The sequence below is a fragment of the Rhinolophus sinicus genome, linkage group LG09 (genome assembly GCF_036562045.2).
Source record: "Rhinolophus sinicus isolate RSC01 linkage group LG09, ASM3656204v1, whole genome shotgun sequence".
Lineage (NCBI taxonomy): Eukaryota > Metazoa > Chordata > Mammalia > Chiroptera > Rhinolophidae > Rhinolophus > Rhinolophus sinicus.
In genome coordinates, this window is record NC_133758.1 from 76,591,546 (window position 1) to 76,616,576 (window position 25,031).

At 34.1% G+C, this 25,031-nt stretch overlaps 1 protein-coding gene and 1 pseudogene across 1 annotated transcript in view; one reads left to right on the forward strand and one right to left on the reverse strand.

Moving 5' to 3' along the window:
- SEMA3E (semaphorin 3E) overlaps window positions 1–25,031 on the reverse strand; it is a 242,110-nt gene that overhangs the window by 89,387 nt on the left and 127,692 nt on the right. Inside the window, exon 2 of the mRNA XM_019746903.2 lies at window positions 9,634–9,794. Within this exon, the coding sequence (XP_019602462.1) occupies window positions 9,634–9,794 (161 nt within the window). The remainder of the gene's footprint in view (window positions 1–9,633; window positions 9,795–25,031) is intronic.
- Window positions 6,029–6,403, forward strand: LOC109455363 (large ribosomal subunit protein eL34; annotated as a pseudogene).

Here is a 25,031-nt window from a genome sequence, read left to right on the forward strand (position 1 = left end):
GTAGTAGCAATAGCATTTATTATGATGATCCTATCATAGGAGTAAGCACTCTATGGTTTGAAATACAGGTATGTAATATTACTTTGGATGTTCTTATTAGTGTAGTGCTCTCTCCCCAATTTCTTACCAACAATATTCAGCAGAAGGTTTTCTTTTGCTTTCATAGTACAGTGTATAAACTTTTAAATAACACATGACTTTTTCTTTTTTTTCTTTCTTTTTTTATGTTGCAACACAGAGAAAAAGACTAAGGAAAAAAGTAGGGATAAATATAAAGGAAACCAACCAGAAAGCCAAAAGCACAGACATAAAATCCTAGAATAGAATCAATTGATTCTATTGATTGTAGCACTGAATCCATCCGTGGATTGTGTATGATTCAGGAAAGGTATCACATAAATACAATAATGTCAGTTTCAGGTGCAGCCTCGTATCAGCCTGAGGAGAGTCACTAATACCATTATAGAGAAAGGATCCTGGAAGTGCAGCTGTAGAACTTAATAAATTTTATATTCTATTATTTTGGAAAAATACACCCAGGGATATATTTTCTCAGATGATTTCTAAAATCCATTCCAACTTGAGATTCAATTTGGTTTTGGAATTATGATTTTACTGGGGATGCATAAATTATTCAAAATGATATGTTAGAATGTGTGTGTGAACACATAAAGAAAATACGAATTTATTGTAGGATCATCTATCATTGGAAAGATTTTCATGACTAATTCGCTTATCGCATGGATAAATTACAGAATACCTCAACTGTGATTCAGAATAATGCTTTGTATTCTTAACACACTTAACTAATGAGATGCAGGGCTCTTTCTTCTTAAAATATTAGCATCGCTTCTTACTCACTTTTCATCATTATGTAAAACAATGACTTCTTTAATCTGTATTCCCAAAATTTCAAAGTATTAGACAACTTAACCAATTCTTTGGAAAAATATACCAATGATGAAATAATATCTGGGACAGTAAAACAACCTCAACATATGACCCTATATTTTCCTAAATCACTACTTCATAACGAGTATTTCTAGCCTTATTTGAACATAGTTTGGGGAAAATTCTCTACAGCATTTTTACACATCCATTGACAGCTTTTATTCTGCACTATCTTTTCAAACAGTGTTGGAAGATAGAGATAAAATCTCTGTTCAGAGCAAATGGAAGTTTTGTTTCATGTACATTATCTAATAAAGATAATGTCTTTCTCTGGGCAAAGGTTGGACGGGTTTGCTAGCAGGCTTCTTATAAAATTGGGAGTTCTCTAAGCTTGAGGTTGGTTAATTAGGTATAACACATATTCACTGTATGTGCAGCATCTACCTGGGCCGCTATGCCTCACTTCCTGTGGGACTTGAGAGGGAAACATGCTATGCTGTGACTAATACTAGAATCATTTGTCTCTGGCCCAAGGATTTCATGTCTTCTGCCAGCATCGATGAAACTATGGCAGGCTAACTTGTCTTGAAAGTGGGATAAAATCTCTGGCCCTTCACAGTTCTTGACACAAACTAAAGATAATAATAATGTGACAGTAAAAAATAAATGGCCTTTTCAGGATTGTCAGAATGTGTGTTGTTTCTAGCAGCAGCAAACCTAATAACGGCAACTGCCCTAGGAATAAGGGAATCATTATTTCAGTTACATCTTACAAAGTGTTTCACAACAAAACCTTTACTGATAGCATTTTCAACAGGTAGTATTTCTCTGTCCTTTGATCCTTTATACTGTTTTTCTTACTGTCTCTACCTAAAACTATAATGATTTCTCTACTTTACCTCTCTTATTAGACTATAAGTTATAGAGGGCAAGGAAGTCATTTATTTCTGTATTCCTGCCAATGCCTTCCGGGTGTGATGCATTAAATGCAGTCACTGCTTATTCAGTGTCTATTGATTAACTTGTATGAATCAACATACCTTTATCACATTCTTTGAAAAGTCCATTCACTAAAAACAAAACAAAACAAAAACAAACAAACAAACAAACAAAAACTTACAGCAAAGTTTGAGAGAGAAGATTTACTGACATGAAAATGCTGTAATGAGTGTCAAATGAATGAAATAAGTAATTTCCAGTTTAATCAGGAAAGGAATCCTATAGGATTTTAGCAATAATCTAGGCTTTGAAAGACTGGTAGGATTTCGTAGGAAGAGAAAAGGATCTTTAACAGATCACTTTTGGTAGATGGAAGGGAGAGATGTAAAAGATTAAATTATGAACACTCACCACGGTAAAGTCCAACACATTGGAACTCTCCAAAGGAACAATGTAAATACAAATTTATTCAAGTTTTGTTTTTTGGTTTGTTTAAAACAAAATTTAACAGGCTCAGGTTAGCATCCAAATGGTCACTCAGGTGAGGAAAAAAAAAATGACAAAGAACTCATTGGAAATGGAAAGTTATTTTAAAGCTATCATGTACAAATGTTCTTCCAAGATAGTAAGGAAAGTAATTTTCTTCATTTATTTTGGCAGTCAGGATATCTTTTGGTTCTGCTCCAGAGTTTAGCATCAACAAAACCCATAAAATTAAGCTATTTGTTCTGCACAAAACATTTTTAAAGGCAGTTAAACAACAGGGTGTAATGATATTTCCAAATTCTCTATATCAAAAAAGGTACGAAAAGCAAAAGGTTAAATACACATCATTTCATCAGAATACCCCTACAATATAACTTAATTGTTTCAATGCATATTAACAGGCCATTTACTGTTCTTATATATCTCGGAGGAGAAAAATAAAATAAAAAGTAAATTACAAAGTAATTTTTTTTTCTGGACTCCCTATTGGGTTTCATAATTATACCAGAATTAAGGATTTAACAACTGATTGTTACAAGACATTTTGATATTCACAGATTTAAGAGAGCAAAAACAAATGAACAAAGAAGATATCTGTCTAAAGTAAGATTATTGCCTTTTTAACTTAAAAAAATAAATAAAATGATCCAGTTAATATTTTTCTCTTCATGGAATATATTTAAGTGACTAAGACACTATTATAAATTCATCTAATATTCTCTTCCTAATTCTAATGGAAAATGTCTGTTTATATTTTAGTTTTCCTTCATGTATTTTACATATATGTACAGTACCAGAGTCCGTAAATGTATGCTTTAATTATATGTCCTATAAATACCATTAAAATCAAGAAAATATATTCTAAATACAACACGTTAAGAGTCCTAATGGTTTATAAATGGTAGTCTTTAACTTGACACACATTATCTTCCTGAGTGCTTATGCTTTTAATACTTAATTATAATGACTGTCATTTATCAAGTAGTTTATATGCCAGAATTTTAATTTTTTTGGACTTCAGACAAGATTTGTATTTGAAATGTTTATACTCCAAAGCAGGTGAATTAAGACAATATTACAACTACACAAATGTTATTGGCCTGACACATGCCCTTTTTAATGGATGAAATTTACTCAATTGCTATCATTAATGTGAAATGCCATCTGCCATTTATATGCAAATTATAGTTTAATGCCTTTCTCCCACACAATAAAAAGTTAAATTCTAATATACAAGATTTTTTTCACTTTTAATGCAGTTAAGTTGAATGAATGAGAAAGTGTACATAGTTTTACAAACAGAAGTGTTTAACAGAGCTATATCTACCGATATACAAATTGAGTAGTGTAAGTTTAGCTTAAAATAATAGTGATGAGAATAATTTTAGAAAAGAAGCTGAAATTTAGAAACAGAAATAATATGGGTGAAAGTTGGTTAGAAAAAAGTTTATTACTAAATAGGAAACATTCTATGAAGTCCCATAAAATATAAGTTAAATAAGCAAACGTATCTATTTTTTATTTCTTCGTGGAATAAAGTAAAATTTACACCTCAAACTACTTAATAATTTTGATTTGTTTTTTCACCAACAACTAACCATTCCACTAATTTGTTAACCATTACTAAGATAAAGTGTAGTCATGCAAAGGGAATGAGAACCAAGAAGAAAGAAACATAACAAAAGGCAGAACTAATAGACTAATGGTACGCTGATGACCAATTTAAGAGACATGAAGATCACACGAAAGCAGTAACCTGTTTCTCAGTGCTGTGATGTAGTGGAAAGGGCATAAGCTGCTAGGGAGAGACGGAGCTGGTTTTACATTCTAACTGCTACTACTGGTTTCGTAGCTCTGTTCTCTTCCTTCTTCCTCCCATTTATCTGACATGCTGCTGCTAAAACAGTCACACTAAACTACAATTCTAATTATGTTATGCACATATTCATAATCTTCCACTGATTCCTGAATTGCCGAGATTAGTTTCAATGGCGTAGCAATTAATAGTCGCAGGATCTGGTTTCAACCATATTTCTGTCCTTAACATTCACTCGGAACTCTGCTCCACCCACATGCTCCCCTCCCTCACCTATTTACTTCAGCCAAAGATATTAGTCATTATTTCAAACTGCTCTAAAATTTCTGTCCTTCTTCCTTCTTACTCATTCTATTCCCATTACCAGTCTGTGTGAATCAAAATTCCAACGATCATTTAAAGTCTAACTTAAACTATATGTCCTGCAGAACACCCAAGCCCTAGAGTTTGTACACTTTCTTAGTATTTCATTTGGACCTTTATTATAGTTATATTCAAATTGTGCTATGAAAAATATGCATATTTGAATCTTCTCCATTACATTAAAGTATTTTATAGCTTATTTTACAGACGTGAAGTTTAAACCTCAGGACTCCTTACTAGCACCTATTATTTCATGTTCCTTAGAGGAGCCTTATCAATTTTGAAATTTATCAATTGAATTAATTATATTTCCTGAAGAGGTCCACCAAACTATATACATTTCAGACCCCATAAAATGAGGGTTTACCCTTGAGTGCAGGAAAGTTATTCACTTTAATAATTAGTGTGGCTACTTTCCTTGAATCCTTGCTGGATGGCACCCTGCAGCTTCTATGGCCACACACTATTTTATTTAGCTCCCTAAGCTGCAGTTCATAAAACCTCATCACTATCCAGGTCTCTTATGCTTATGTAGTCTTCACAGGTCATTTCCTCCATAAAAGTCAGTTTTTTCAGCATTAAAGGCCTGAAGGTATAATTAGGCCAAAACAATAAAGGAGAATAAGTGTATGATTCAACTTCCCCTCATCTAAAGGGGAATCACATTAGAGTGGAAAGCTGCTATCTCTTGGATTTAGTTCCACATAGGAAAAAAAACAAACAAAAAAAAACAGCTCAGGAAAATTGGTAAGAGACTCTGCATACATAAAGTCTTCTAGAAACCTTGTTATAAATGTGGATTCCAGGGACCCACTTGATGAGATTTACATGATCCTGATGATCCAAGGACAACTGTTTAAGAACTAACTTCCTTAATGTAGATTCTTAGTCTTCTGGGTGTGTCAGATCCCTTGAAGGAGCTTTCAATACTCACATACTCATAATTTTAACCTGGGACTGTATTAGTTTGTTAGGGCTGCCATAACAAATACCACAGACTGGATGACTTAAGTAACAAATATGTTTTGTTCTGGAGGTTAGAAGTCTAAGATGGGGGTATCGGTTTCCCCTGAGGCTTCCCTCCTGACTAGCAGACAGCTCCCTTCAGACTGTGTCCTCACATGGTATTTCCTCTGTGGGTGTGCATCCCTCATGTCTCTTTGTGCATCTCTTTATAAGGACACCAGTCCGATTGCATTAGGGCTCACCCAAAAGGCTTTATTTTAACTTTATATCCTCTTTAAAGGCCCCATCTCCAAACACAGTTATATTTTGAGGTACTGGGGTTAGGGTTTAAGCATAAAATTTTGGGGGCACACAAGACAGTCCACAGCAGAGATGGTTCTATGATCCCCATACTTATGATTCCTAGTTTACATATTCCTTCACAGAAGATCAGAGCACGCAAATGATCTGAGAGAAAAAGAAAAAAGCCATGCTGTGAATACCACCTTTAGTGGGAAAAATACCATCCAAGGAAGGGAAGAAAAATACATTGAATTTTTCTGCAGACGGTGTCTACAGGCATTCAGAATGGTCCAGCGTTTGACATAGCATCGGAGGCTGTTCTGCAATATAGCTTCTAACAAAATTAGGCTGTCTGGAACCCCTGGTAACAGAATTGTTTCCCTTTATACCAAGAAAGTTGGGAAAGCACCAAAATCTGCATGTGGCATGTACCCAGGCCTACTTCATGGAGTTCGTGCTGTGAGACCTAAAGTTCTAATGAGGTTGTCTAAAACAAAAAAAACATGTCAGCAGGGCCTATGGTGGATCCATGTGTGCTAAATGTGTCCGTGACAGGATCAAGTGTACTTTCCTTATCAAAGACCAGAAATACTTGTGAAAGTGTTGATGGCACAAGCACAGAGTCAGAAAGGTAAACTTAAAAAAAAGAAGCTGTTTTGAGTAATAAAAACAATTAAAAGGCCAAAATAAAACGCATTGAATTTGACTGGAAGAAGAAGACAATCTTAGAGATGTGTGTAACATATACAAATACACACACACACACACATATACGCACACACAGCCGGTACTTAAATAGTATCGTTTAAATATTGATGAGATATTGTAGGAACTTAACTCTTATTTATGTGTTAGCCTATGGTAAAACTGGTTTCATTATACCTCTTCTTGCCAGTTATAAGAACCTACTGACTGTTAACTGAGGACTTACTGAGATATATATATATGTGTGTGTGTGTGTGTGTGTGTGTGTGTGTGTGTGTGTGTGTGTGTAAAGAAAAGGAAAGATATATCAATCATCTCTTTTGAGAACTACGGAGAAAATACTGTGTTTCCCCAAAAATAAGAACAGGTCTTATATTAACTTTTGCTCCAAAAGATGCATTAGGGCTTATGTTCTGGGGACGTCATCCTACAAAATCATGCTAGGGCTTATTTTCTGGTTAAGTCTTATTTTCGGGGAAACACAGTAGAATTAAAAATGATAGAAAAACAGAAAAGCGTCAGAGGAAAACACAGTATGTGCTTCCACTCCATTCTGCAACTATTAAGATGACAGTAAAAGGATATAAACCAAAAAGTACAAATAGAATTTGAGTGGAGATGCCAAAGAAATATCAGCAACATTTTGGAAGTTCTACAACATATGGACAAGTGTTGACTGGCTTTGCACACTAGGAAAGCTGAAATTGAAATGCCTACATGTGAAGGGAGCCAATAAGCAAGCTGATTCATGAAAGGAACTTTAAAAATGCTCAGGAATTGGAAGGAAGTCTAGAGTCCCTGTGAGAATAAGAGAGGGGTGGTTATGGGCAAAAATCGGGAGAAATGATTCAAAGTCTGTATGATAAACAATAAGGGCAAACAACTGAAAACAAAAAAACAAAAAAACAATATGATTTACAGGAGTCCTAGAAAAGAGAGTCCAGAGGAAAATGGAAAGAAGGAAAACTATCAAAGAAATAATCAACAGTTTCCAGAGCTGAAGGGCATGGGGTCCCTGTAGAAGGCCCATTTTCATCCCAGCACAGTGGCTGAAAAAATAAAAATCAAATCTAAGAGAAATTTGAGAAAAAAATGTATATACAGAGGCACACGGTATTAGCATTAGGGGGATAGGGTGGCAGGAAACAAGTTGTATACAAAACTTTGAAATGAGAAAGACATCAGACTTTTCAGTTGATGCACTGCAAGTTTGAAAACAATGAAGCGATATTCTGAAAATTCTGAAAATAATGATTTTCATTCTAGAATTTTGCATTATCTATCAATGATGTGTGATGTTGAGTAATATTATTTTCAAACATACAAAACTCAAAATTTTACTTTGGATCTTTCTTCAAGAATCTAGTAGGTGTGTTTCAGTAAAATGTCAGACTAAATCCGAAAAGAAGAAGACAAGGGTTCTATACAATTTGGAGATCAAGAGGATGCTCCAGGATGATAGTGAAGCTAAACTCCAAGTTGGAAAGAGAACCTGGAAAGATATTGCTAATTTAAAATCCAAAAACTTGGAACTGATGGAAATTGACGTGTTTTACTACATCTAGAAGAGTATAAAAACTCGTGTTGAGACTTTGGTCAAAACTTAGTGAAAGTAATTTAAAAATCTAAGCAAATGGAAACATGGGATAATATTTAATCCCAGGAAAAACAAGAAAATTGAAAAAAAAAAAAGAAAAGAAAAGAGAAAAACAGAAAAAAGAACAAGAATGAAGTGTGATCTATTTTCTTAATTATAAAAACATAAATAATTACCACTTAACCAAAAATCGTGGTATAGCTATAGTGAGATGGGGTACCGATGACTGGGGTTGTTGCTGTTGAAGTGGTGCCCAGTAATAGAGTCCAGTTCATGCTGCTGCAAGAAAAGAAAGCTTATCTTCCTTCACAGAAAGTCAACAGATAGTGTGTAAAATCAATGATACCAAGAAAGTACAGTACACAGTTTATTTAGAAATATGGAGGTAGGAACCAGAAGAAACAGCAAGAGAGTTTTAAGTGATTTCCTCTAGGGATTAGAAACTGGCAGGGATGGAAGTATGCTGCTTTGCATCATAAATTTCTTTAAATGACTTTTAAAAATGTGGACATCGATCATTTTGACAAACATAAAAATAAATAAGTAAATTATAAAGAAAAAAATATTGCATAATACATACATTCAAGCCAAAAAATACCATGGTCTAAATAGTATTTCTGCATGTTTTATGTATGGTTGATATAGGCCTGAAAAAAATGTAGCTCAATTTAACTCTGTATAATCACAGACTGTAAGAACTAATTTTTTTTATTAGTTTCATGTGCACAAAACAAAGTAATACTTAGACATTTATCATTTACATCCCTCACACTGTGTCAATCCCCATCCCCCCATCCACTATCCCTCTAATATCACACACAGCCATTACATTTCCACTGTCTCTATTCCTAATGCTGTACTCCACTTGTAAAGGAACTACTTTTCTATCATAGTTCATCTTTTCTTGAAAATGTTGGGCACTTGCCTATTTTAATATTAAACTTTAATCTACCTGAATTAGTGATATTACCAACAGAACTATATGACTAAGGTATATGGAGATCACATACCCATATTTCTTCAGGCTGGGATTTTGGGAGTAATAGAGCCTAGAAGAACTGCTGGCAAATCATCATGTTCCAAACCCAGGTCTCAGGGAGTGGTGAAAAGGGCCATCATGCAGGAGGAATGTCAAATACACCAATCAGAAGTCTTCTGGGAATACAGATATCAGTGGTGTGCTAGAAAGTCAATATTATATATTCTTGATGCTTTGGAAACTTTTCTCAAGATGATTTCATTTTAATGAATACTTTCAATAAAATTATGACTCATTTTAATCAAACTGTTTATATCCCATAATATCTCAAACACTATAAAGAAAGGAAAGAATCAAATATATGTGATGGAAGAACTGACTCTGAGTGGTGAGCACACAATATGATATATAGATGATGTATTATAGAATTGTACGTTTGAAACCTATATAATTTTATTCACCAATCACCCTAATAAACTTAAGTTAAAGAACTTAAAAAGAATTATGACTCAGATCATGACAAAAATAATCCAAATAACACCCATGCAAGAAGATACCTCCCTCACCCCTTTTCTTTCCGTCCTGAAGTACAGTTTGATATTTCCATACCTCTCTGTAGCCATTGCTGATTTGTTCCAAGCTGAGGGAATACACAAGATCCTTGCCTCCCACAAAGAGTCTCTCTTGATATTCATCCAGCAGCATTGTATGGAGATCAAGAAATCCAAAAGGGCTATGAAAGATTGATGTTCTGTTTAATTCCAAGAGCTCTGAAATGCAAAAGAAAAAAAAAGACACTAAACACAAGAGAAAATACAAATACCTTTATAACACTTTTCTCATGGCTCTATTTTTAGACCTATTGGAACTGTATAGTTAACATTCAGTTTATCAGAAACATAAAGCTTTTAAAATTCATTATGCAAAAAAATTAAATATACACAGTGCATCAACAATACAGTATTGTATATTTGAAAGTTGCTAAGAGAAAAGATCCTAAAAGTTGTCATCATAAGAAAAGAAATTCTAACTTGTGAGGTGATGGATGCTAACTAAACTTCTTGGGGTCATTTTGTAATATAGCATATATCAAACCAACATGTGGTACACTTCAAACTTACACAATGTTATATATCAACTATATCTCAAAACTGGAAAAAAATGAAAAATATTTGTGCATCATGTTAAAAAAGAGTACAATTGAGAATAAATTTTTTTTTTTAATTAAATTTATTGGGGTGACAATTGTTAGTAAAATTACATAGATTTCAGGTGTACAATTCTGTATTACATCATCTATAAATCCCATTGTATGTTCATCACCCAGAGTCCGTTCTTCCATCACCATATATTCGATCCCCCTTACCCTCACCTCCCCCCCCCCACCTCCCTTACCCTCTGGCAACCACTAAACTATTGTCCGTGTCTATGAGTTTCTGTTTCTCATTTGTTTGTCTTGTTCTTTTGTTGTTTTTGGTTTATATACCACATATCAGTGAAATCACATGAGAGAATAAATTTTAATGTGAACAAATTAAAATATTTTATAAGTTTACAAATCTAAAAACTTTAATTCAACTTAATATGTGAAGTAAATATGCTATGTTTTTAAATATAGAAAGAATTATTCTTCACAATCTTTAATGTAAAGTGCTACGTGGAAAAGTCGTTTTATTGTGACTTTTATATTTACTTCTCTATGGGCAACAAAAATCCCAGATCCACAATAAATATTCCCAAAGTGTGTCCATTTAATTCCAGATGAACACCAACTCAGAAAGAGTGTTTCCATTTGAAATTAATTTTGAAAATCATGTCCAAAATCAAGTTGTTCAAGTCTGGAAACTATCAGGGTTGTTAACACAATGAGGTAACACATGGTAGCACTCAGTACAGTGGGGATGACTGATAAAACTGGTGATCTACTTTCTACCAATGTGCTTTTGGCTAGTATTTATGCATTCATCCCTACATCAGAAATCACAAACTATTTGTTATGACTAATACACATTTAATTTTAGAAAGTCAGAATCAGGCAGACTTCTCATGCGTGTACATTCGTTTGTTTGTTTGTTGAAGGTATTTAATCGCATATGGCAGTTCAAAACTTAAGACTGGTAAATGATATCTGAGAGCCTTTGATGATGAGAGAGAATACTGCCCCCAATACTCAGCCCTGCATACTGAAGAATTTCTGAAGAGGCCTCTTGGGAAATAATGACAAGTTAGAAGATAACTTCATTTTCCAAAGGTCAATGCCTAATGCATCTGATAGAGAATGGTGACTAGAACACTATCATCTAGAGAACAACATGAAATGTGACCAATTTATAGCATTTTGCCAAATCTTACATTGTTTCTGAGAAAGGAGAGATGAAGTCTCTTTTTCCCTCTATTAAGAATGTATTTAGTCTATATACCTACTTGAAACTGTGGATGCCCAAAATTTTGTAGAGTAGGGTTAACGTTAAATTTTTATTTTAAAATAACTAATATTGCTAAAATCAAAGTATCTCACATACAGGTAAAACTTGTGATACTGAGTCATATGACTATTCATCTAAATAAAAAATCTGAGAACAGATTTTGAAGAAGAGATGGAAAGAATAATAAAATGCTTTGTCTGGGGAGGAAGAAAAAAGGAATTGTGAGAGTAAGTGTTCTTGAATCCTGAAAGATAAATTTGTCAAAGCAGAATCATACTGTTTTTCTTCCTTACTATGCATTCACAAATAGCAAGACATGAACATTTTAGGGATCCAATCCCATAACAAAAATAGATCAAAGCTATCCACTGCCATTACACCTTGTCATTATATTAATGTATAAGCACTTATGGTTTTGCAACAGGGCTGCTAAGTGGACCCTTTTCCAGAAAAGGTTCCCGTATTTCAGTAGGTTGCTAAAATTCCCCGAGTTTTATGCACAGGGAAATTATTATTTGAAAGGATACAATTGATGAAAGAATGGTTACGCATTATTTAGAATTAACATATCTCTAAACTCTACAGTTACCAAATACACTAAAGTGCAGACCTCAGGAAATAAGTTTGCTGGAAAAGACAGAAAGTCGTGGAAGGCATCAAATATGAGGATCCTACCCTAAAATGTTGTGGTAGTGGAAAAGTCCATGCCAATATTAAGAAGTCTGAATTGGAATGAGGGAAAGCCCAGCCAATAAAGAAGTCATCCCACGAATGATTTCAGTTTTGGGATGAACTTGCCTGTTTCCCAGTGAGGTCATTAGGACCTCATTACCTCTGTATGCACATGGACAGAGAGACATCAAGTGTTTTTATCACTTGACAATTTCTGCTACACTTATATAATTCTTATACTCTAAAGTGGTAATCCCTATTTCTTCATCAGTAATAATAAAAACTAATTACTAACTCATCAATTTTATTTTATTCTGCTACATCAACTTTTATTCTGACATGTCATCCCATCTTTTGGCCAAGTCTATCCCATGAGATCCAAAAAAGGACTCATATTCCTTTGGAGACATGGTTTGGAAACTGCAAAGGGAAAAAAAACTAAAGTGTGCATTCAACAAATGCAGTTTTTAAGTGTTCATTTCTTATGACCTTTACTTTTATCTATTTTTTTTCTGAAATAGTAAATAACCACAGTATAACAGTTTAAATAACAATTGTCTTTTATTTTATTGATGGAGAAATGCAAGTGCCTGGAGATTAAATGACTATCTTATAGACATACACTATCATAATGAAAATATACTCAAATTACACCCCACCCCCCACACACACACACACAACGAGAATTAAAGTAATAGATGTTTATGTCATCAAAGAAAGTCCTGTAGACTGAGAATCTGGAGAGCCAGGTTCTGGTCTTGGCTTTGTCATTTATTTTACCAGGGGACCTTTACACAACATTTTAACCTCTTAGATTGGTTTCCTCACATTAATCACCCTCCACATTCAAAAATCTTTAGTTCACTGACTAAACTGCATTTCTGAAATGAAAGTGATAAAACATTGTAAAATGGGTTTTATCATTGGGTTTTATCAACAAACCCAATGCATAGATGTTTTTACAGGGTCTTTCAAAGGACAGTGCTGAACCTGCATTTTTGGAAGCTTAACAAATGGAGGCAGTGGTCAATGAACAAATCTAAATATCACATGTCCAATATTTAAGCTTGCCTAAAGGGGAGTAGTTAAAATATTCATTTACGACTTCTCCTATATTTAAATTATACAGTCAGAGAGTACTTTTGTTAAGTTATAAGAAATTTTGGAACTTATTTATTTTGGTTCATTCATATTACCTCATGTAATGTTGCTGCCAAGTGTCATAAGTGTCTGGATATATAAAATTGAATATCAAATATATACCTTAGGCAATAAGTCAATAAATTTCATTTCACTTATGAAAACACTTCCTAGAATCATTCCGAAAGTCATTTTTAAACATATAAGACCCAATGACTAGACTGTAGTTTTCTTTAAACATTTTTACAATAAGAGAGAAGTGCACGGAATGCTCTGCAACTCTCCACTTTGATCATTACCATACAACAGAATAGCATCAATGACTGATTCTTCAGTAGATACATTGTTTCAGAATCAAGGTACCAACCAAAACATATCAACACAATGGTTTATATTTTCCTTCTTTATTTCCACAGGCAAAAATCCTGATTGTGATCCTTAATTTTTCCTAAGACTGAAATTGTCCTTCCTGTCTGTGATTCACCAACATCCTTGACTTTAAGTCTGAAAAGGTTAAAGGTATCCATTATGGGTAAATACTAGTCCTTCAGATATAAACCTAGAATACTGGACACAGGGGTATTCTATAAAAGAAACATTTTTTAAAAGATTATACATATTTATGCTTCATTATTAACTCCAATTTTCTATTTTAACTTAATTATTTAACTTGCCTCTTCCCAAGGATCTGAAATAACTTATACAAATATATTCAACTGAACAAACTAACATATTGCTAGGGCTGTTAAGATGAAGAGGGAGAAAGAAGATGAGAAGCCATTCTCTAATATCCTATAATATAATATAATATAATATAATATAATCGGGTCTTATATTAATTTTTGCTCCAAAAAATGCATTAGAGCTGATGGTCCGGCTAGGTCTTATTTTCAGGGAAACACAGTATATGAACGTATATAACATCACTAAAAAGAATCACTAAAATATGTTATTAATTGTCATACTTCTGCTTATATTATATCCCTCAATACAAGCCAACTGAATTCATATCAAAGTGCAATCTACCAAAGTGACTATGGCCATGGGTGGCCATGTTAGTTAGGACATTAATGACTGCAATGAACAGAGATTAATTAAATCAAGGTAATGCAAATCCAAGGATAGAAAACCAGGCCTAACAGTAAATTGGAAAACCAACAGAAGCACAGGATAATTTATACCTTAAGAGATAGTTCATCTTTGCTTCTTGCTTCTTGCTTTTCTTAATGTCGCTGCTTCACTGTACTGATTCTAAAGAGTTTATTCATTTGCTTACATTAGCCCCCAACTGTATAACCTTCCAGCTTCCACCCCACCACTATATGATATTTCTATCTGTCATTTCAAAATTCTCAAGGAAAAGAATGTAACTGGGTTAGCAAGTGTTCACAAGTCATAGATTGCTGGCTTCCTCTAGATTGGATGCTTTGGGATCAATTATTCATCTATGGTTAAATGTGGAAGTCATGTGGGAAATAGTGTGGTCCCTATAATTATGGGGTGGGTGAGTGGGAGCTGTTACCATGAAATGTGTATCAATCATAAACCTATCCAGTCTGTCTTTACTCATGAATAAATCTATAATAACATAAATTCATTACAATATGTATTTCCAGTAGGCTGAATAAGTTGACCTGCTGTTTATAGATGTTCAATATAATCATATGAACTCTTGAAGAATATCTGCCAAAAATAAAAATTAGGGTTTTTCATTAGTTGACCTGAGCCATTCTTCCTGATAACTGAATTGTTAAAATAATTTGCTTTTGGAGAATAAACCTGTCTGCACAGAGAAGAATATTTCCATTTCTGTTCTCTTTTGTGATGGAGAGACAGTCATCTGTCTCATCCTTATGAAATCTATAGTAATTGAAGTATCTTTTATCTGTAAGAAGAATATTGTAAATATAAAAACAAGATAAAAAATAAAGTTTGATAAAGTTTAAGTGTTTTAAAATGTTTATAAAAGAAGTGGAAACATAACTATTAGACAAAAAACTGAAAAAATGATTTATTTACAGAATAGATACAAGAACAAATTATTGCTCTTTCAATATGTTGGAAAAATATTTTACAGAAAGAAAAACTATCACCTCTGTCCTGTAAATAAACATGTCATAATAAAAGATAAAAACTAATTTACATAAAAAAAATTCACTTTGTTAAGTATACAAAGAAATAAATGTGAAAACATCACTATAAATTGTATTTTAAAAATTACAATAACCAGTGAAAATGAGGTCCAGGATATGGCTGTTGGGACTCTTCTAGAGGCCAATGTGACTTTTCTATATCATTGATTTTTTTTCCCAGTGAATATGTATTACTTTATTAAAAACAAAATTATGTCTAATAAATATGGGGAAATGCCTCATTTTATATAACAAAATTTCCTCTTATGTCCTGATATTGTTCCCCACAACCCTGACTCTCAAGGTGGTAAAAACAATTAATATTTATTGAGTCGTTATGTGTCCCATACTGTTTAAGGGCTTTGGCACTTATTATCTCATTTAATAATACCAAAATTTGAATAAGAAAAGTTGACTATTAGCAATGCATGTGAACTGGGGTGTTTATCACCATTGTGAACTCATACAGTTTAGTCATCCTCAGTTTCGGTCCCCAGAGTCAAAGAGCAAAGAGATCATTTCACTGTTTAAAAGCTTGTTAGTTTACTAATAATGATTCTATAACTTATTTTACATATATATATTAAGTGAAATGAAATTATATATAGTCTCCCTATAGAAGCAACTAAGAAAAGCCTAGTCTACTAAAGGATCATGTGTCCAAAATCAAATGCATTTTTGCAGTCTGATATAAATAAATAACATACAAGATAAAATGAAAGGTTTTCCCAATATTCAATAATTGGGTTTGACATAATTCAAAATAATTCAATAGCAATAGCATTAACAGAAAAATTCAGGTTAATATCAATTTTAATTTTAAGTACCTTTAATTCATATTTAAGAATTGTCTCAAATAACTACAGAATTTTTAATTTGGTTTGACTTATCAATTTGTGACATTTTTAGTTTCATACATCTTACTTTTGAGAAACTGAAATATTTTTACTTCAAAGAGCTTCAAAATGGAAAGTTGTTTGATGTACATTAAAAGCAAATGAAACTGAAGCAGGAAGCTTTCCTCCCCCTTAATTGTTTTTTCTCTTTTTAGTTTTTGAGCCAGTACTTCAAATAATATTATTAGTAATCTCAGCTCCAAATTATAGTCCATAGACTTGGCATATTTACCAAGCAATGGCTAACTTCTTTATCCCTTTGCACTGCTTCAAACTGCCTACATGAAAGAATCAGAAAGCATACAGGAAGAGGGGGACAAAAGAAACTCTAATCTCAGGTAATCTCCAGAAAAACACAGTGCAAATAATGGACAGTGCTGACTCGGTTTAAAGGAGGGAGCTCATCTTGAGCTCTTCCTACTCTAAAAATAACATGAATTACTCGGGGGAAGGAGTGGACAAAGAAACAAGACTAAACTGAGATGCACCAACTCAGAATTCATCCGGAAATTTTCTCAAGAGGGAACTAATTATTTTTGCTAAGCTGCATGCTAATTATCAGCTGTCAGTGAAGATATACAGAGGATTTAGTCATTTCCTCTCATGGCCTTTCTTCTTAACCTGCAAGGGAAATAGTTTTAAAACTCATTGACATCAATATATTACAGAGACAGCTCTCTTCACTTTGTCAAAATATATTTAAATTCCACACATCCATGTGTAAAATGGGGGTAGAGAGAGCACACATTTTTCAGTTCTCAAACAAAAAAAGATTTCCAAGGGAGGGGTGCTTCCTTCTTGAATGCACACTTCTTCCACTGTCACTTGCAAAGCAGCAACTTCCTGAGACCCAGGACTTCAAACATTTCATTATTTTTGAATGAATTATTTCATTCAATGCATCTCTTAAAATTAGGTCAACAATAAATTATTGAATTGCACACTAATAAGCATGGTGATGATAATGAAATATAGAAATAACCACTAGAAATTTTCTTCAATTTCTTGATGATTCAAAAGGGAAAAGGTTTCTTACAGCATGCTTTAATGATTTTGACAAGTCTGATCAATGATTGCTAATAGCTTGTAATAATGTTGAAACAAGTGGTAAAGAAATAAGCAATTAACTTTTTAAAGTATAAACAGTGGATAGTGCAGTGGATTGCTAATTGGTCTTTCTTGCAGTGGACTGTGGTTGGCCTTTCATGCATTCTGTGAACTTTTAGATTCTATCTTTCACAAGTCAAAGGTCCATACAGGTATTGTCATTGTGGTGCTCCACGTCTTCATCATAAACCACTCTAACAAAAGCAGAAAGAGTTCAAATAGACTTATGAGGAGTCGAGTCTTTAAACAGCCTTTTCTTTCCTCGGTCAAGGGAAACAAAACAGGGTCAGTGTTTTACGATTGCTCATGTTTCTACCTTATATAAATTAGCAGTCAGTGTTATACATGATATTCTGCCTTACAGGTCTCTGATCTCTATGAACACAGGTCACTATGGGACAAGGTTACATAGTATCGTTGTCTATCCATGTACTATATGTATTTGTGTGCATGTGTTTAAATTATTCAACTGAAAATCATAGAACATAAAATACCACTACCTAAAAGTCAATGATTTAATTAAGCAGTTATTGACTGCCTCCTAATTGTTTAATTACGATCCTATTCTAGTTCATTGGAGGCCAAAGGAGCCAGTCTTATGTAAATAGCTTCCTAAACTGAACCTGCATGCCAGAGGTACTCTGAACTGGGACCATAGCACGACATTCTTTCAGAGTTCCTTCAGAGTCTTGTAAACTATGGCATGTTATTTTAAACGGAATAGGAGGGTTTTAAGAGCAATTATAGGACCAGAATTATTGTTTAAATAGCAGCTGGTTTTGATGTGCATGATGGCCACAAGGGGGCAATAGTTGGATGAATGGTGGTTTGAAGATTATTATTATTTTTTTTATAAGCAGGTGAGGAGAGTGGTAGTAGCAAAGCAAGGTAGGCCATGCAGGTAGAGACCTGAAGGATTAAATGGAAAAAAGCTAGGCATCAAGTTTTATACAACAAGGCAAAAGTATTTTTTTTTAATTTATATTATTTAGTATTGGGATAACAGATAATTTAATTTTGCCAACAATTCAATATATATTGACATCCACTGTATTAGGTACTGAGTTTCAGAGGGATATTAAGGATGAATGCAATTCTATTAAAGTAACACAAATCAGATTTTGGTATCCCTCATTTTATTTCTGTAAATTAATTTTAGAGGTAAAGTTTTTCAAATTTATGTATTGGATAAATTGGGCCCATTCACTTTTTTTTTTTTTCTCTTTTTTAAAGAAAAGGCATTTAAGGCTTAAAACCAGAAAGAATACAGGGTTAATAATAACAAATTCCCGCACATTTAGACTCCCTTTTCCTGTTCTCATACCTTTGCCTTCAATGGCTTAACCTTGTCTAGTTTCTTGCATATTCTTCCAGAATTTAAGTATGTACAACACATAAGGTATGTAGATCTTTAATATCTTTCCAACATTTTTGTGCACAAAAGGAATCAATATAAACCCTGTTTTTACTTTGCTTTTCTTCACTTGCCATACCTTGGAAGACTTTCTGCATCAGAACTTAGGGTTTTTATTCCATTTTATAAATCACCTATTGGCAGGACATTTGGACAATTTCAAAATTTTGCTATTATAAACAATACCACAATGTATATACATGAATATATGTAAATTCACATACATGACATTGGTAAGATACATTTTTAGAAGTAGAATTACTGGGTCAACAGAATAACCATCATTGAGAATTGCCTAAACCCTAGCTAAACTAAAGCCCTACCACTAAACAAATACAAAAGAAGCCACCTGGAGACTAGTAGGAGGGGCAGAGACTCAGAACAGAATGATCCCACACCTACGTGACCATTAAAAATCAGGAGAGATATCTAGGCTTGATGAATTGATAATTTTTTTACACATATTACCAATTTGGTTCCATAGGGGTTTTATTAGTTTAAAATCACACTTCTATATGCAAGAGTGACTGTTTCCTCATAGCCTTGACAACACTGTGTTATTAAAGTTTAGGATTTCTGCTGATTTCCTAAATGGGGAAATACAAACTAAATGTATATTTCTCATTTTGGATGATGTTAAGCATTTTTTCACATATCTTAGAGTACTTTGTCTTTACTTTTTGTCATTTTTCTCTTTATGGTCTATTTTTCCACAATATTAAATTGCCTTATCAACATCTGAATTGAAGAAATTTTCAAACTGTTAAGTTTTATGTTATGTGAGGTTATGAGTTAGAAATGGAGGAGGTGGTTAGATCCTTAAATGTAGAAACCATGTTAGAAAAATATTTCTAATTTGTTATAATTTTGCTGTAGTAAGTAGAGTAAATTCTTGATTATCCAGGGTAATTAACCAATTTGGCAATTAACAGTTCACAAAACAAATAAAAAAGTGTTATGAATCATAAGTCGGCAGGGAACACATTTAGTCTCCCACAGACTGAATTTGGGTGTCAACCAACTCTCAGGCACAACTGTTCCACTGAGGAGTTATGTGGGAATAGAAATTGTGTAGCCTTACACACAGTGGAGGTAGCACAGTTGGGGCGGTGAGAGTGGTTTTACGAGGGATCTTGGTAAGATGCTCCCTTCCCAGACTTTTCCCTCCTCTCATCATTCCTTCTTGCTCTCTGGGCCTCCCAGCATGCAGATGCAGGTAGCTGTCATATCTGAGTCTCCATCAACCTGGCTAACACCATTTGTTTGCCTCGCCCTGGTGATTCAGAGACCCCATACCACCCAACTTTCATCACACCCAAACCATTTCAAATGGCTTTTCCATACAAATGGCCTGCCTTAGCTCATGCTACAGACTTTCCTAAACTCTCTCAAAGGTTCACAAAACCAAAACAAGCAGCATCTGGCTTTGGTGTGTCCCATACCTCTGGCTGAGCAGCCTTAAGTCTGGCACTGGTGACAGTCAGCGTTGGTTCACAGCTTGTAATCTTAGGGCACCTCTAAGCGTGGAATGGGTGATGGCCATCTGCAGATTGCTTTGTGGCTCATGCCAGGTGGCCCTGGGCAGGCACAGGCTGCAGCTTAACTTGGCCTGGAGGGGTCCCCTCTCAGGAGGTCCTGGGGATAGCATGCCCAGTGGCTAACTTTGAACCCAGCTAGAGCATCACCTGACTACCTCCAAGGATAACAATCCCAAAGGGCAAGCACCAGATCACTGCTCAAGCAAATCCTTCTCTGTAAGGTCAGCCCCTGCACCACAACTCCTCCACTGTAGTCATAGCCACTACTCACAAAAAATCACCCCACAGGTCAATCCCTTCCATTGACATGCAAACAGCAACCAAGGAGGGCACACACAGCCCATACAAGGAACACAGGTGGAGCACCCAGCTCTGGTGACCAGGAAGACTATGCCACTGGGTCCCACAGGACACCTACTACATAAGGCCACTCTACCAAAACCAGGAGACATAGCAGCTCTACCTTGTACCTAGAAATAAACACAGGGAGGTGACCAAAATGGGGAGACAAAGAAACATATCCCTCAAAAAAAGAACAGAACAAAGATCCATAAAAAGAACTAAACAAAATGGAGACAAGCAATCTACAGATGCAGAGTTCAAAACACTAGTTGTAAGAACGCCAAATCATCTCAGGGAGAACTTCAACAAAGACATAGGAAACATAAAAATGGAAACATAAAACATAAAAAAAAACAGTCAGAAATTTAAAAAAAAAAAAGCAATAGCTGAAATGAAGAATACATCAGAGGGAATCAACATCAGATTAGATAAAGCAGAGGACTGAATTAATGATTTAGATGATAATGTGGTCGAAAACACCCAAAAAGAACAGCAAAAAGAAAAAAATAATCTAAAAAAAAATGAGGACAGTTTGAGGGGCCTCTAGGACAACATCAAGCATACCAACATTCGCATTATAGGGGTACTGGAAGAAGAAGAGAGGAAGGAATTGGAAACCTTCTTGAAGAAATAATGATAGAAAACTTCCCAAATTGGTGAAGGAAATAGGCATACAAAAGGAAATTCAGAGGAGCCCTTAACAAGATCAACTGAAAGAGGCCCACACCAAGACATATCATAATTAAAATGCCAAAGGTTAAAGAAAGAATCTTAAAAGCAGCAAGAGAAAAGCAGTTAGTTACCTACAGGGGAGCTCCCATTAGACTTTAAGGTGATTTCTCAATAGAAACTTTGTGGGCCAGAAGGGATTGGCACAAAATATTCAAAGTAATGAAACGCAAGGATGTACAACCAAAATTACTCTACCCAGCAAGGATCATTTAAAATTGAAGGACAGATAAAGAATTTCCCAAACAACAAAAAAACTAAAGTTCATCACCACCAAACCAGTATCACAAGGAATGTTAGGGGGATTTCTTTAAGTCAAAAAACAAATAAACAAAAAATTAAAAAAATATGAATAACAAAATAGCAATAACTACATTTCTATCAATAATTACTTTAAATGTAAATGGATAAGCTCCAATCAAAACACATAGGGTGGCTGAGTAGATAAGAAAACAAGACCCTTACATATGCTGCCTACAAGAGACTCACTTCAAATTGAAACACACACCCAGACTGGAAATAAAGGGATGGAAAAAGATATATAATGAAAATGGAAATGAAAAAGAAAAGCTGGGTAACAATACTTATATCACACAAAATAGACTTTAAAACAAAGGCTATAACAAGAGACAAAATTAGTAATCTCACTTCTGGGTATTTATCCAAAGAAACCCAAAATGCTACCTCATGGGGATGTGTGTATCCATATGTTCATTGCAGCATTATTTACAATAGCCAAGATATGGAATCAACCTGGGTGTCCTTGAATGGATGAATGGATAAATCAGAGGTGGGACATATATACGATGGAATATTACTCACCATAAAAAGAATGAAATCTTTCCATCTGCAACAACATGGATGGATCTAGATAGTATTGTGCTGAGTGTAGTAAGTCAGACAGAGGAAGACAAATGTCATATGATTTCACTTATAAGTGGAATCTAAAGAACAAAATAAATAAACAAACAAAATAGAAACAAACTCACAGATACAGAGAACATTTTGATTGTTGCCAGATGTGAGGGGGGTTGGGAGTGGGTAAAAAAGGGGAAGGGATTAAAACATACAAATTGGTTGTCACAAAATAATCATGGGGATGTAAAGTGAAGCATAGGAGATATAGTCAATAATATGGTAATAACTACGTATATTGCCAGGTGAGTACTAGTCTAGTCAGGAGGATCACTTCTTAAATTATATAAATGTCTAACCATTATGTTATACACCTGAAATTAATATAAAATAATATTGAATGTCAACTGTAATTAAAAAATTTAAGAAGGGGAGGGAAGGTGAAGGGGAATAAGAGGGCCAAATGTTGAGGTATTAAACAAATAAGTCTTTGGGATGAAATGTACAGTATAGGAAATATAGTCAATAATATTGTGATCATGTGGTACGGTGTCAGATGGTTGGTGGACTTACCATGGTGATCACTTCTTTAGGTATATAAATGTTGAATAACTATGGTGTACACTTGAAACTAATATAATACTGTATGTTAGCTGTATTTTAATAACAGTCTTTAAAGAAAAGTTGTTTTAGATATTAAAAGTAAGAGTTAATGAAGCCAAGAATGTATGTGAAATACTGTAATGTTTTCCATACTGTTAGTCACTTAAAATTCATCCTAGCAGAAGGGAGTGGGAAGAAACAGCTTTTTAAAAGACCTACAAAAGCTCTTAGAGTTAAAATAGTCATAATACTATAGGTTTGACCATCATCTGAATATCTTCCTTTCAAAATATTTTCATGCAGTCTATGAAAATTATAGAAATCAAAGTTTTTCACAACAAAGCTTTGATTTCATTTATTTATTTCTTATATTTTTATTAGACATCTATAAGTAAGATTCATTTTACAGTAAAAGCCAGTTTTACTGGATTATGCCATTTCACAATTGCTTTGTTCTCATTTAATATTTAAAACTTAAAGAATAATGAAATGTATGGTGTGAAATGTACATCATATTCTATTTTAGAAATGGTTTAAAATAAATGAGTGATAGTACTTTGTAATTCATTCCTTTTATCACATATTTAACAATCCTGACTCCCATTGCTCAATCTATATCCCCATCACCAAAAAAATGCATTTGTAAGATGCTTTCTGAGTTTTAAATAGCTGGCTAATGTATACAGAATTGCAATTAGTATAATTAGCTATTAATTATAAATATATTTCAATATTATCTTAAATCAGAAATGTTCCAGGCTATAAAACGAATGTATTCTCTACAATCTGTATGTTTAAGTCATGCTAAGAAGTTGAATAGGCCTATTACCATTTTTTTCCATTTTGTATTTTATCATTTTAGTGTTAGAGTAATATAACTTGCTAATACATAGCATACATTTTTTTCTACTTTTATTAAGATATAATTGACATATAGCATTGTATTATATTAGTTTAAGGTATATGGCATAATGATTTATGTATATATGTGAAATCATTACCACAAGAAGTTTAGTTAACATCCATCACCTCACATAGTTTTTTTCTTGTGATGAGAACTTTTAAGATCTACTCTCTTAGCAACTTTCAAAAATACACTACAGTATTGTTAACTGTAGTCAGCATGCTGTACATTATATTCTAATGACTTATGTACTTTATAACTGGAAGTGTGTACTATTTGAACACTTTCATCCATTTCCCCCACCTCTAAATATTTATGTTTTTGTTGACATTCTGTATCTTTCTCTAACAACTTTATTGATCTTTGGACTATAATATAGTATTTTCTCTAATACATAATCCATCTCATAATAAACAAGCAAATTTACTAAAACTGGAATCGTATTTTACTTTACCATATACTGGTTTAAATATTTGATATCTCAAGTTCTTCAAAATAGTATAACTCTCCATTTTTTATATCCTATATTGACCCTCAGATCCATACTTATTTAGCGAAGTGCCTACTTGTGATCTGGAGTCTAATAAACAGGCTTCTCCACTTTAGCAAATGAAGAACAAACTCTTGATATCCACCCATAAACCAACTTTCTCAGTCTTCCGCTCTCTGTAAATAGTTATTTGGACATTGCCAAAATCCTCGGCTTTGTCCTGATCCTTCTTTCCCTGAATACCACACTATCTGTCCTCAACATCCCCACTATGACTGCTCAATCAGACCAGTGAAAAAGCCTCCTATTTCCCTGCTTCTACTCTCCCCCAGTTCTCCTTTTACCCAATCGGTTCACCTCACAGTAGCCATAGTGACTCTTTCTTTCAAAATACAAATTGGATCATGATGTTCCTTCCTCTGCACAAAACCCTCCAACTGTTTCCCAATGTCCCTAGATTAAAATCCTGGCTCAAAGTCTATCACAATCTGTCAGCTACCTACCTCACTGCGGAGGTTGCCCCACTTTCTCCCTTGCTCATGGAGCCCGGGGGCACGGGCTTTAGAGCTTTACTCCAGCTCTTCATTTCTGCCTGATGTGTGCCTCCTTCCAACTTCCATAGCACTGGCTCCTCCTATCTCATGGATCTTCCCTCTGTGAAGTCTTCCCAGCCTAAGTCTCAAGTTCTACCTAAGTACTCTCATTTACGTCACTCTCTTTTAATATCTTTCTTTGCATGAATGCTACCTGGTTTTGTTT